This window comes from Leptosomus discolor, chromosome 12 (genome assembly GCF_034619465.1).
Source record: "Leptosomus discolor isolate bLepDis1 chromosome 12, bLepDis1.hap2, whole genome shotgun sequence".
In the NCBI taxonomy this organism is placed as follows: domain Eukaryota; kingdom Metazoa; phylum Chordata; class Aves; order Leptosomiformes; family Leptosomidae; genus Leptosomus; species Leptosomus discolor.
In genome coordinates, this window is record NC_141402.1 from 8,407,819 (window position 1) to 8,420,470 (window position 12,652).

The 12,652-nt window shown below is 39.8% G+C and overlaps 1 protein-coding gene across 2 annotated transcripts in view; it reads right to left on the reverse strand.

Moving 5' to 3' along the window:
- GALNT18 (polypeptide N-acetylgalactosaminyltransferase 18) overlaps window positions 1-12,652 on the reverse strand; it is a 232,295-nt gene that overhangs the window by 109,020 nt on the left and 110,623 nt on the right. For both annotated transcript variants that reach the window (XM_086472177.1, XM_086472176.1), the window contains exon 3: window positions 1,768-1,934. In XM_086472177.1, the coding sequence (XP_086328303.1) occupies window positions 1,768-1,934 (167 nt within the window). The remainder of the gene's footprint in view (window positions 1-1,767; window positions 1,935-12,652) is intronic.

Consider the following 12,652-nt stretch of genomic DNA (forward strand, 5'->3'; position numbering starts at 1 on the left):
AGTGAAAAAGTTGTTGCGCAGCAGTAATTGCAGCGAGTGAGAGGAGTGAGAATATGTGAGAGAAACATCCCGCAGACACCAAGGTCAGTGCAGAAGGAGAGGGAGGAGATGCTCCAGGTGCCGGAGCAGCGATTCTCCTGCACCCTGTGGTGAAGACCATGGTGAGGCAGGCTGTCCCCCTGCAGCCCATGGGTGGTGGAGCAGATGACTGCCTACACCCTGTGGAGGGCCCCCACGCCGGAGCAGGTGGATACCTGAAGGAAGCTGTGACCCCATGGGAAGCCTGCACTGGAGCAGGCTCCTGGCAGGACCTGTGGCCCGTGGAGAGAGAGAAGCCCACGCTGAAGCAGGTTTGCTGCCAGAGACCCCATGAGGGGGGCTCACGCTGGAGCAGTCGGTTCCTGAAGGACTGCACCCCAAGGAGGAGACCCACGCTGGAGCAGTTCATGAAGGACTGAACCCATGGGAAGACTCACGTTGGAGAAGTCATGGAGGACTTTCTCCCGTGAGGGGGGCCCCACATTGGAGCAGGGGAAACGTGTGAGGAGTCCTCCCCCTGAGGAGGAAGAAGCAGCAGAAAACAACAGTGTGATGAACTGACCCCAACCTCCATTCCCTGTTTTCCCCCTGTGCCGCTGGCAGGGAGGAAAATCGGGATCAAAGTTACGCCCGGGAAAGGAGGGAGGGGTGGGGGGAAGGTGTTTTAAGATTTGGTTTTATTTCTCATTAGTCCTCTCTGAGTTAATTGGTAATAAATCACATTCCCTTTCAGTTGAGTCTGTTTTGCCCATGACTGTAAATGCTGAGTGATTTCCCTGACCTTATCTCAACCCCACAAGCCTGTTGTTATTTTTTTTCTCTCCTCTCTCCTGTCCAGTTAAGGAGGGGGAGTGATAGAGCGGCTTTGGTGGGCACCTGGCATTTTGGCCAGGGTCAACCCACCACAACCACATAACAGCTGTAATGATGGCAAGGATAAGAGAAGCCCGTTGTTCAGCACTTTCCTTCAACAGGACAAATTCAGATTCTCCTCATATTTTAGGAGCTCAGAGTTAACCCCCAGTAGAGCAAAATTTTTCTTTAAGTTCAGCATCCTGTGCTTACTAAAATTTCATTGCTAAAGTTGCCAGAAAAATATGACTTGTAAATAATGCTCAGCACAGCCTCATTTACAAACACCTAGGCAAGTACTAAACAATCAGCTATGGGCAGTCCAGTCCTTCAGAGCATGAAGAGCCAAATCTGAGTACATACGGTAGAAAAGCAGCAAGGTAAATGCTGTCAACAAGGAGAGGAGAAGTACAAATCTAAAGGAGATGTCTAAGAAACACAGATGCTTTATGCAAAAGAGAAAGTGAGTACGTACATGCAATCATACAACTGAAACAGGAAGAGCACAGAAAGCATATAATCTTGAAAGCACTCAAGTACTGAGAGTAAAACTTCTTGGGTCTCTAATCTATTGTTACACTCAAAATTCTGCTTACCAGACATCTTAAACATATAGAAACAGTATCCTATGTTTGTACATACTCTTTTTAACACACCCCACTTGAGAATATTTGAAGAAAGTCCAGCAAGACTGTGGGATAAGGAAGAGAGAAAATACACTGACAATATTTGAAATGCCAAGGGGATGAGAAGGATCCAGAATTCAAGGATACTCATATATGATCCAGCCTCTAGGGGAGGGGGTGGGGGAGGAAGATAAAAAAAACCAACACCAAAACCACAAAAACCACCAACCAAAAAACCAAACCCTCTTACCATTATTACTGTTATCATCAACTAAAATAATCTCTTTGAGCAGGTGAGCAGGAGTCCGGTCAATGGCTGAATGAATGGAGCGCAGAATCACCGAGAGCGCTTCATTGACAAATATGAATACAATGCTGACCTCAGGGAGCCTGTCAGGAAATGTAAGGTTTCTGCACCTGAAGGGAAGGGGAAAAAAAAAAAAAAAAAAAAAAGTAAACTGTTGTCACGATGTCAACACAAATTGTTTCAGAGAAATCAAATCTATCCCCAGCCATAAGAACAATAAGAGAGCTTTAGTAGGCATGGATCAGAAAGGCCCCATACCTGTTCAGAGCACATACAGGCAAGAGCCAGACAAGTTACTACCTGAAAAAAGGAATCCCTGAAAACAATCCCCTGAATCTGCCTGTGCAACCAAGGCCTAGAGCGAGCTCACTTTTCCACCCAAGGCCCAAAACACTGCAAACCAGATGCAAACTTTTGTTTAAATGCAGCTTCCAACAGCAGCTCCCAATGTCTTTCTGTACAGAGCAGACAGGAATAAACGGAGTCAGCCCCTTACTTTAAAAAGCATCTTCTTAATAGCCACATTAATTATTTTTGCTACAGAATCTACCATCTATCTCAGTCAAAATCAGAGCTTCTTTCTCAACACAGTAATAACGCAGTAAAAGATGCAGCTCCAAAGAACATCCTGCTACAAAAGCTAAGACAGACAGTTCAGCCAGAAAAATAGGTACAAGGATGGAAAACTTATCTGTAAGCTCAGTCAAGAGATTTAATCAGAAGGAGGAATATTCTCATAACCAGATGGATTTTTCTTCGCTTTTAAAAAAAATACCTATTTTAGTCACATTCAAATTTGCTTATGCAAACAGCAGCATGGAACTGCTGCCCACAACTTTAAAGTTCCTTAGTGCCTTACTGGTTTTTTTCCTTCCTTCATTTCAAAAAGGATTCCAATTTTATCATTTTATTAAGAACAGAAAGCTCTTTTATTGATTTATATCATTTAAACTGTCAGCAAAATGTCAGCATTTTTAATAATGCTACAAGTTAATTAAGTTAAAGTAATTAACTACTTTTCTCTACAACTTTTACTATTTTAATGCAGTTGTTTCTGAACAATTAACTCTACCTTTTTCTAAGATCTGAAACTATTTACTAGGATGAAATTAGGCCACAGGCTGATCCAGGCATCAATTCTAGATAGTCTCTGTAGATGGAAATAATTGATGTTAATGCTCTTCTCTGCCTCCTGACAACACTGAATTGGCTATCTTCTCTCAACATGCCCAGATTCACTACATCCAGGAACTCCTGAAAGCAGTGGGAAGGGTTACTGACAGCCAATGTTTAGTGTACAGAAAGCATGGATGGATTCAGAATTTTTAAATCATGCTTGGATTTGACTCCGTAACTAAATTTGTTCTTCAGTTTGAAGAGAAAGCAGAGCATTTTTTTATTTTGTATTTTAACCTGTATGGTCAATAAATCAGAGAAGTACTGCAAAAGCACTCCTGTGCTGGATGTTGCACAAAAATCAAGTTCAATCAAGATGATGACTTCACATGTAATTATTTAAAGCTTCTGAAAGGAGCCAGTGCACAGGAGACACATGACATCCAAAACCATTACGATACACATAATATTCAAAATTCAGCTGGTCAACCAATTTTCTCAATTCAGTCATTAGTTTGAAATTGATGGAAGTCACATTAAAGAACTTATTTAATATTTTAGGTACTTTTCTCTCTGTCACCATATGAAAGAATTATACAGACACGTAAAGCAGAAAACACAGCTAGCACATTTCTGCTTGATGTAATAATTGTAACTTCACCCAAGTTTTGAAAATTTTGCTTCAAACAGACTACGACCTAGTTAAGAGGCTTAAATATACTGAAATAATTTTCAGCATTAGCCAGTAAAGAACCTACAAAGCCCATTATTTTAGTGATTCACTTGCAGCCAAAATGCATAGAGATATAAAATAGTCCAGCAAACAAAGCTACAGCCAATATATCTTTTAGCTGTCTAGCTTAGACATAGTCATATTGGTTATCCTCAGCCATACCAATGTACAAAGAAGATAAAAATGAAACTCTAGCAAAAATGGTAAGATATGTCACCTACCAGAAAAAAAGCAACACAGTGATTTTGGAAAATGTTTTAAACAGCAATGAAAATACACTGAAAATAGTTCAAAGAAGTTGCTTCCTTAAAAAACTGGTTTTTTCCTCCTCCATGAACTCAGCTGAGGTTGATATATGCAAAATACACTTTTGTAAGAAATTAGTGACAGACTAACTCCAAAAATATTCCAGATGACAAAACCAGCCCCCAAAACACTGCTGCTCTACCATAAATCCATGCATAAACTAAAATGTTCAAACAAAATTTATGTTTCTGACATGTCTTCCACCCATTTAAAGGGAAATACTTGTATTGGTTTTCCTACTTGTGTTCATTTACATATTTTCAAATTAGATCACACTGGACAAGATTTTCCATTGTCTGGCACCTTGTGCAGACAAGAGCAAAGCATTTAATGCTGTGAATTTCATTTCACTCCCTTTTTACTCCACCATACATTAAAAGATAACTACATATGATACAAGAGAATACAATTAGGCTCCTGTTGTGTCTAATTTCTTTAGTCTTTTCAAACGGACTCATTTTCAATGAGGGTACATTCCTAAATTGAGCTCACGTTTTCTTTTTTTTCCATTCAGACTCATCTATCTTCTTTACTTTCAGCTTGAACTCCCTTTATTTTCAACGCACATAGAGTTTTTAAAAGATCCGTTTTCCTGCCTACATGGATTTTCATATCAGATGATAACAATAAAGATTACCTTTTTTTTTTTATTTAAACAAATCAGAATTAAACCCGCACACCTCAGATGATGCGCAGAATGCAGAGCACTTGTGCAGGTTCACAAGTATGTCTGTCATCTTCTTTATGCCAAGTTTTATGAGCAATAAAGTCCCATAATTCTAGGACTGAACAAGAAATAGCTACAGAGAAAGGGTGTGTGTCTATGTGTATAAAACATGCTGAAGGGGGGGGGGAAGGGAGGAAACTATATCGATCAAAATCTTAAATCCATTAAGCCCTAAGAATCGAACAGTTGCATGGCAACCAGCAACGTACAAGTTTCAATGACAGCTCTGTCTCGGACTCATCCAGGGGCCTCCGACAAGACCCTCAACCTGCCCCTCCACAGAGTGAGTCTCTCCCTAACAGAACAAACCATGAAGTACAGAGCATATTTCAGTATTATGACTAAGTGATTTTAAAATATTAATTCTAAATATTATTTAGAATTACAATAGTGAGTATCAGTCCAATATAGCTAAAAAATTACCTCTAGCAATCTACTCTGCTAAATTACATTGGGTTAATAACACTAAAGTAACAGTTGTCATGGTTACCAGAAATTTAGAGAAACTCCTGGTGTTCTATTTCAAGCACAACTCTGGTAAATGGAGGACAGCATACATTACGAATCTTCTCTCAAATATTTGTCCACAAGAAAATTATATTCCTCTAGAATATATGCATTGTAATAAACCAGTTTAGCCAGTCACATTAAAATTAGTTTAGCATAACTATGCAGCAAGAACAACAGAGCGAGAATTATTTCCTGTATTAATAACTTATCTCTGAGACCTTCTACAAATATGTATAATAAATTATGAAAAATAATTATTTTCTGCCATTTTTGAGAACCTTTAACCAATAATTACATGGGTATTCCAGCCAACAATAGCAACAGAACAACCTTTTTTTGTTTCAATCACTAAATTGTCACCTATTCCACTTTTTTTTTTTTTTTTTAAACACAGGATGCAATAAAGCATATTACTAAAACATTTGGGGTTAAAGTATTGTTTTAAGAACATATGTGGGAGGGAGGCTTTAGTTCCAACAGAATAAAAATTTCTCAGAAGCACAAGGAGAAACAGAATTGTACTTTCTTCAAACATGCTAACATTTTGTTATCAGCCAAAACGGCAAATGGAAGTTCAAGATGTATGGGAGGAAAACAAAAAAACATCCCATTCTGTCAGAAATTAAATAAATAGCACTAAAATTCTTGCAAAAGAATTGAGTCTTGTAAGAACTCCAGCTCAACTCCTTATGTTTATAATTTCATTTTGTGATAATTCTTCATTTTTCCTTTCACTATTATTAGTATTTTAAGTGTTAACTGAACTATGCTAACAAGCCTGGCATTGAATAACACATAAAAAGGGTTTTTTTCCTGATCTCTGAGGATTACAACCTATTATTACAGAACTACAGCCAGTAAGACCGTACTTCTGCTGCAAATCTAGAAATCTTTGTTTGGGGTCATCATCTTCTATTACAAGAGAGCAAAGGTAGGCATTCAATCGTGTGAGGAATCTGAATACAGAGTTACCATATAACTATAAGTAAACATGGCTAATGTTCTTTTTCTCTCCTGGCACCAATCCCTAAAAGCAAACAAAAAAAAATCTGTAATAAGGAAAGATTAGATAACAAGCAGGGAACTTGATAAATATGCAGATAAGTTCCAAGACTGTAACACAAGAGCGATTAGTTCTTGGTCTCCTAAGTATTTTACAGCATAGATTTAACTGTAACAGACTGATTCCCTACTCCTTTTAATAAAAGCTATTTATGTTGATAAAATTATACAATAAAGGTCCATCTTTTTCTTGGTATTTAAAACAAACCTTTCTCTGAATAAAGCAATAAAAACAGTAAACTAGGAGTTGATTATCTCAATAAAAATCATTTTTGGATGAACACGAGAAGATTTCTGTAGTTATTTGGCCAAAAATGGTTAGCCTCCCACACTATTACACCAGGGATATTCTTAGTATGTTTCAGAGTAAATGTATGCCAAGTGAAAGAACATTCACATGTTATGACACACTAAAAAGAGCCTGAGAGAGAGAAAATGAGAGAGAGAGTGCAGATTATTGCATCGCATCTTCTTGCGGTTCAAGCAGACAATGGGGAAGATCAAAACCAACCAGTATACATCATTATTAACAGGTTATTATAGCAGCTTGGAGACTGCAGCTGATTTGATATCACTGCTAGTGATACTAAACACTTCTAGAGTAGTCATTTGAGGAGACACATTCAGACAGGGCAAACAAGCACAGAGCAGAATCACAGAGGGTGGCTATTCAGGCAGCACACACCACTGTTACGAGTCAGTTTGAAGGAAGGCAAAACTGAGACAAGAGAAAGAAGAATCAAAGGTAGACAGTAAAAGAGAGCAGGAAATATGACAGAATTAAACATCAGGTATTTAACAAGAAGCTGAATAATTTGGTAATTTTAGGACTTCTGTCCAAAACAGTACAATAGGAAAAGTAGCAGGCTTTTGTGCTCTTTTTAAAGGATTCCTTTGAAACATCAAATACAACATGTAATATTTATGCTATCTTTCACGAGTAGAAACAAAAGAACTCCATCAGAAATGAACAAGGAGCCCTATCTGTCACTAACATAAGCCCAGCAAAACAGAACTGTTTCACAGACACATGTGGAAGCAAATGCTTATGGAATGCTAGTATGTAGGAGCTGGCTTCTGGGGAGAAGCAGAGCTAACATGCAAATGCCCAGTCTGAATCTCACAATTTGAGATCTCATGTTTTTCTTACATCAGTTTTAATAAAGGAAAACCTACAGGTTTATAGAAGTCCTCAGCTCCAGGTGTTCCTCAGGGATCAGTACTGGGACTGGTGATGTTTAACATCTTTGTCAGCGACACGGACAGTGGCATCGAGTGCACCCTCAGCAAGTTTGCCAATACCACCAAGTTGTGTGGTGAGGTCGACATGCTGGAGGGAAGGGATGCCCTCCAGAAGGACCTTGACAGGCTGGAGAGGTTGGCCCAGGCCAACCTCATGAAGTTTAACAAGGCCAAGTGTAAGGTCCTGCACCTGGGCCAAGGCAATCCCAAGCACAGATACAGGCTGGGCAATGAGTGGGTTGAGGGCACCCCTGGAGAGGAGGACTTGGGAGTCCTGGTGGATGATAGGATGAACATGAGCCAACAGTGTGCGCCTGCAGCCCAAAAAGCCAACCGTATCCCGGGCTGCATCAAAAGAAGTGCGGCCAGCAGGTCGGGGGAGGTGATTCTGCCCCTCTACTCTGCCCTTGTGAGACACCACCTGGAACACTGCATCCAGCTCTGGAGCCCTCAACACAAGAAAGACACGAAGCTGCTGGAGCAAGTCCAGAGAAGGGCTACCAAGATGGTCAGAGGGTTGGAACACCTTTCCTATGAGGACAGGCTGAGAGAGTTGGGCTTGTTCAGCCTAGAAAAGAGAAGGCTCCAGGGAGACCTTATAGAGGCCTTCCAGTACCTGAAGGGGACCTGCAAGAAGGCTGGGGAGGGACTTTTTACAAGGGCCTGCAGTGATGGGAGGAGATGGTTGGAAGCTGGGAGAGGGCAGGTTTAGACAAGATATAAGGAAGAAGTTCTTCACCTTGAGTGTGGTGAGACTACAACAGGTCGCCTAAGGAAGTTGTGGATGCTCCATCCCTGGAAGTATTCAAGACCAGGTTGGATGGAGCCTTGAGCAATGTGGTCTAATGGGAGGTGCCCCTGCCATGGCAGGGGGCTTGGAACTAGATGGTCTTTGAGGTCCCTTCCAATCCAAACCATTCTATGGTTCTATGAAGTCTGATGTCTTGCAGACTACATCCAGGACTACATATATCACCATAACACTGATGGACATTTTGGACAGATACACACAAATAAACAGCTTTTTTCCTAAAATGCATCACTCTCCTCAACCAGCCAATGCTTAATTTTTCTCCCTTGTAGTCAGATTCTCATTCAGTGCATTTCCTGCCTGCTCTGTTTGTGCCCATTTTATCATAAACCTAATTCTGCTGCTCTTCAAGGCTTCTACCATTGTCCATTGCTGAATCGAGCCTCAAAATAATACAATTTGGGACTGATGAACTGTTTGAAACAAGAAGTACTTACAAAATGGCCAAAGCCTTTCCCTGCACAGGAAACAGGACATCTCCTTTGCACTTGTCTAGATGCCAAACAGCTCTGACTCAGCTAGGAAAAGGGCAAACCTGCTGCAAGCCAAATGCTATACCATCCTATTTAGCAATCTTCAAAGAAGAAAAAACATCTGAGCTTTAAATGCTTCTTTTCCCCCTCCACCCTTCCGACCTTTGTTTCTTCATAAAATACCATTTTCACCAATGCAAAAGAAATTTGGCTGATTGCAGTTACACCGACTGAAAAAGTTGCTTTGTGTCTACTGGTCAGCCCCTTCATATCACACAGGCTATGCAGGAGCAAAACTCTGCAAAATAGTTTCTCTACTGGGGTCCTGCTGCACATCTCTTTTTTCCACTAGCCCTCACTCTCTCATCACATAAGCAAAGAAGAATGTTATCTCTCCCACATGTGCTTGGGCACGCTGGATCAGGCAACAAAAAATTACAAGCCAACAATGTAGAACCCTAAGTGTATCCACTCGAAAGGAGATTTGGTACACAGCTTTAGGATCCCTAAACAACCTAACTTTTAATGATATATTTCTTGCGAGCTTGTTCAACATTTCACTCACGACAAGCTTTGTAGGTACTGCCTGCCCTACCTAAAGTAATGAGCACCATAGAATTGCAACTAACACAGAAGTATTATCCTGTTCCTGCACATAGTAAGGGCAACATTGTCTTTCTCAATGCTTCCATGCTCATTAGAGCCAGTAGTTATTTGCCAGTCTGCAATGTAGGTATGTTATGTGCTAACAGATACACAAAGGGTGGTGAACAGCAGGGCACCCCATTTCAGAATCAGAAAATAAATGGAGGTCTTGGGAGAGACAGTATAAGCAATACCCCACAATACTGCTTGTACTACCTACTAAATACTGCAAAAACAGAGCCTACTTCAGGATGTGACAATTACTTCAGGAGCCTGGGATATCCAGAGGAGTTATTTAGTATAATCCGTATTATAACATCTTATTCTGCACTGTGCTGGAGACTCCACTGTGCTAGCGCAAATATTCACAGTGAAATGTAATCAAACTCTGAATGTTCTATCACAGGACATGAGGCTCGTGGCTGTACAGAGGGTTAGAAACTACACTGCAGTACCTAAAACACAAGAAGGCTCCACTGCAATGTTATCACAACTGTCACAGGCTGACCCAACTGCAACCTGCTGGATGTTTCCATCTGACTGATGCCAATTTTTTCCCAGAGAAGCCAGAGCTCAGGGGCTTGGGCAGAGTGCACTGCCCTAACTACTAAATGTGGTCTCCTACCTCTGCATGCCACCCACACTGGAGGACTGGGCAAAGTTGAATATTCGCCCTCTCCTCCACATGTGTTGTGCCTCAGCAATCACTAATTGTCCTCTGGTTTTCTCATGGCATTAGTTGACAATATCAACCCTAGAAAATCCTTTATGCTGTAATACCAGGTTATTACGTATGTGGAGTGGCCTTTCTCACTGCAGAACCTTGCAAAGAAATGCTGAGCTCCTCTGCTACGTTATTTAGACATAAATTCCGAGAACATTGCAGGCAAAAAGAAGGTCAAGGCTGAGTCATACTAGTATGACATAAAACGGGCTACTAACATCACACGCTTTTGGCAGATCACTTAATTCTCCCAGTCTCAGCTGGTGCTAATCAAATATGAATCACATTAGACTTCAGTTATACATGTATTTCTGTTGTCTTTCCAACTTCCTGTACTTCCTATGATAGGTTATGAATACAGATGATAGACTACAACCGAGCTCAGACATATCTGTATGAACTCCATTCCTTTAGCTACCTGCCCACACGCCTTTGCTGGGATTCCAACGTCACACTGACTCTTGCAGAACTACTGCTAAACCCAGGCTAATGAGCTTTTTTAGACTAGGCTAACTTTGGCTAGAGCTATTGTCGTACCTCTGCCATATCTGTGCTTTTGTTCATTTCTAGTCACAACAGGAATATCACAACTGACTACGGTCCAGCAAAGTTAATTAACTCAATCTCCATGCCACTTGCTATGTGCTCTCTTCAGACCAAGCTGTCCTTGGCTTTCATGCTATGCTGCTGGAGCCTAGTATCTGCCCATGGATAATTTAAATACACTATATAATCTCTGGAAGTGACTAATGCAATTGGCTTTAAAAACAGGTGCTACAAATACTAAAAATTATTATAGTGGAAAACATACTCTCACAGGGTAGGTTTTTTTTTCCCACTATAGCCATGCACGTGCTCTCACACAAATGAGAACTTGCATATCAGGAATGGGAATTTTTTTTCAGCAACACTACTTTCAGAATATCCTGTAGCTCTGTACTCCACAGGGTGCCACAGATACAGCAAACACTTTACATACTACCTGACAACACACTTAATTTCCCTCAGTACCAGAATGTACTACATTTCAGTGTCAGATTGCCTGCTTGCTTCTGAACATAATAAAGGCAGGCGTGGCAGTGGGGTGATTTTCCTGAGCTACCATTACTAAGCCATTAATTTGTATGCACGTGTCCATAAACATTGTAATGTCTAACATGTTTCTGTCAGTTAACTAAAGATCAAAAATTTCATAGAAATTAGGATCATGATTCATTTCTAACTGAAGTTTATTTTAAAATCCCAACCTTAATTTATTTCTTTCAGCTACAGTAACATTAATTTTCTCTGTCTTTTTAATTTTTAAACCCCATAGTTATAAAAAATTGAGATCGAAATCATTCAGGAGAGTAATTTCAAAAGAGATAAAAGAACTGAAACATTTCTGTCATTGATGTCTTGTTAGTGACAGAAGATTTACTGTTCCTCTAAATTAGTCTACAATTAAAAAAAAAAAACACAACAACAAAACAAAACAAAGAGATTGTCCCTACAGACACTGCTAAACTGATTTAACCAAAATACAAATATAATTGCATGGACTTTGATTTTGTTAAAGTATTTTTTTCAGCAAATCTAAAACATAAATATTTCTTAAATGTAATATATAATAATATATAGCATAGATATATTTAAAATTGCTAAAGTGCTGCCTGGGATGATGTTCATATCTTTTGATTAATATCAGACAACTTAACATACAGCAAAATGCACTGCTTACTGCTTTAGTTATTAAAACATTTGGTTAAAGTAAGTCAATAAGATAACACATTCAATTCAGTAAGTACCCATCACGTTTATTTTAATGATTTATATTTTTAATGAGCTGCAAAAAAGCAGTTTTCCCTCCACCCACTTCCCCATCCCCAGAGCTGCTGTTTGTTCAAAGGATCAGAAGTACCACCAAGGCTGAAAAAAAAATTGAGCATTAACTCTCTCTGTGAATAGTCCCACCAGAACAGGCCTCAAATGCACTGAAAGGAAGGTTGTTCACTCCCTTGGTTCCATCCATCTCAGCAAGCCATGTGTGATAACAGTGGATGTATTTGCCATGCCTGACATGCGTGCTTTCTAGCAGAGAACAGCCCAGTGAAGGAGCTCCACAAGCTTTCAGCTGGTACATGCTGCTTGAGTAAACTGCATATTTCACTAGAGCTGCTTGACTAAATTACGTATTTCACCACTAGAAATACCAACAGTTTCACGTTCTTATTGATCTTTATCAGATAGTTCTGGGCTTTCAAAAACAGCAGCTCTTATTTTCTTCCTATCTTAGATCTTGTGATAAAACTGAAATTTAACATAAAAATTTTATTCTTTTAGCAATAAAACACTTGCTATCTAAGGTAAATTTTAGGTGAGAATAAGATTCCAAAGTATCTTGGAGAACTTTTAATGGATACTTAGTGGGATTTTAATTTGGGCACTCTGGTGTTTCAGGAGACATTTGAAACTTCCAACCTTCACATATTTGACAGAA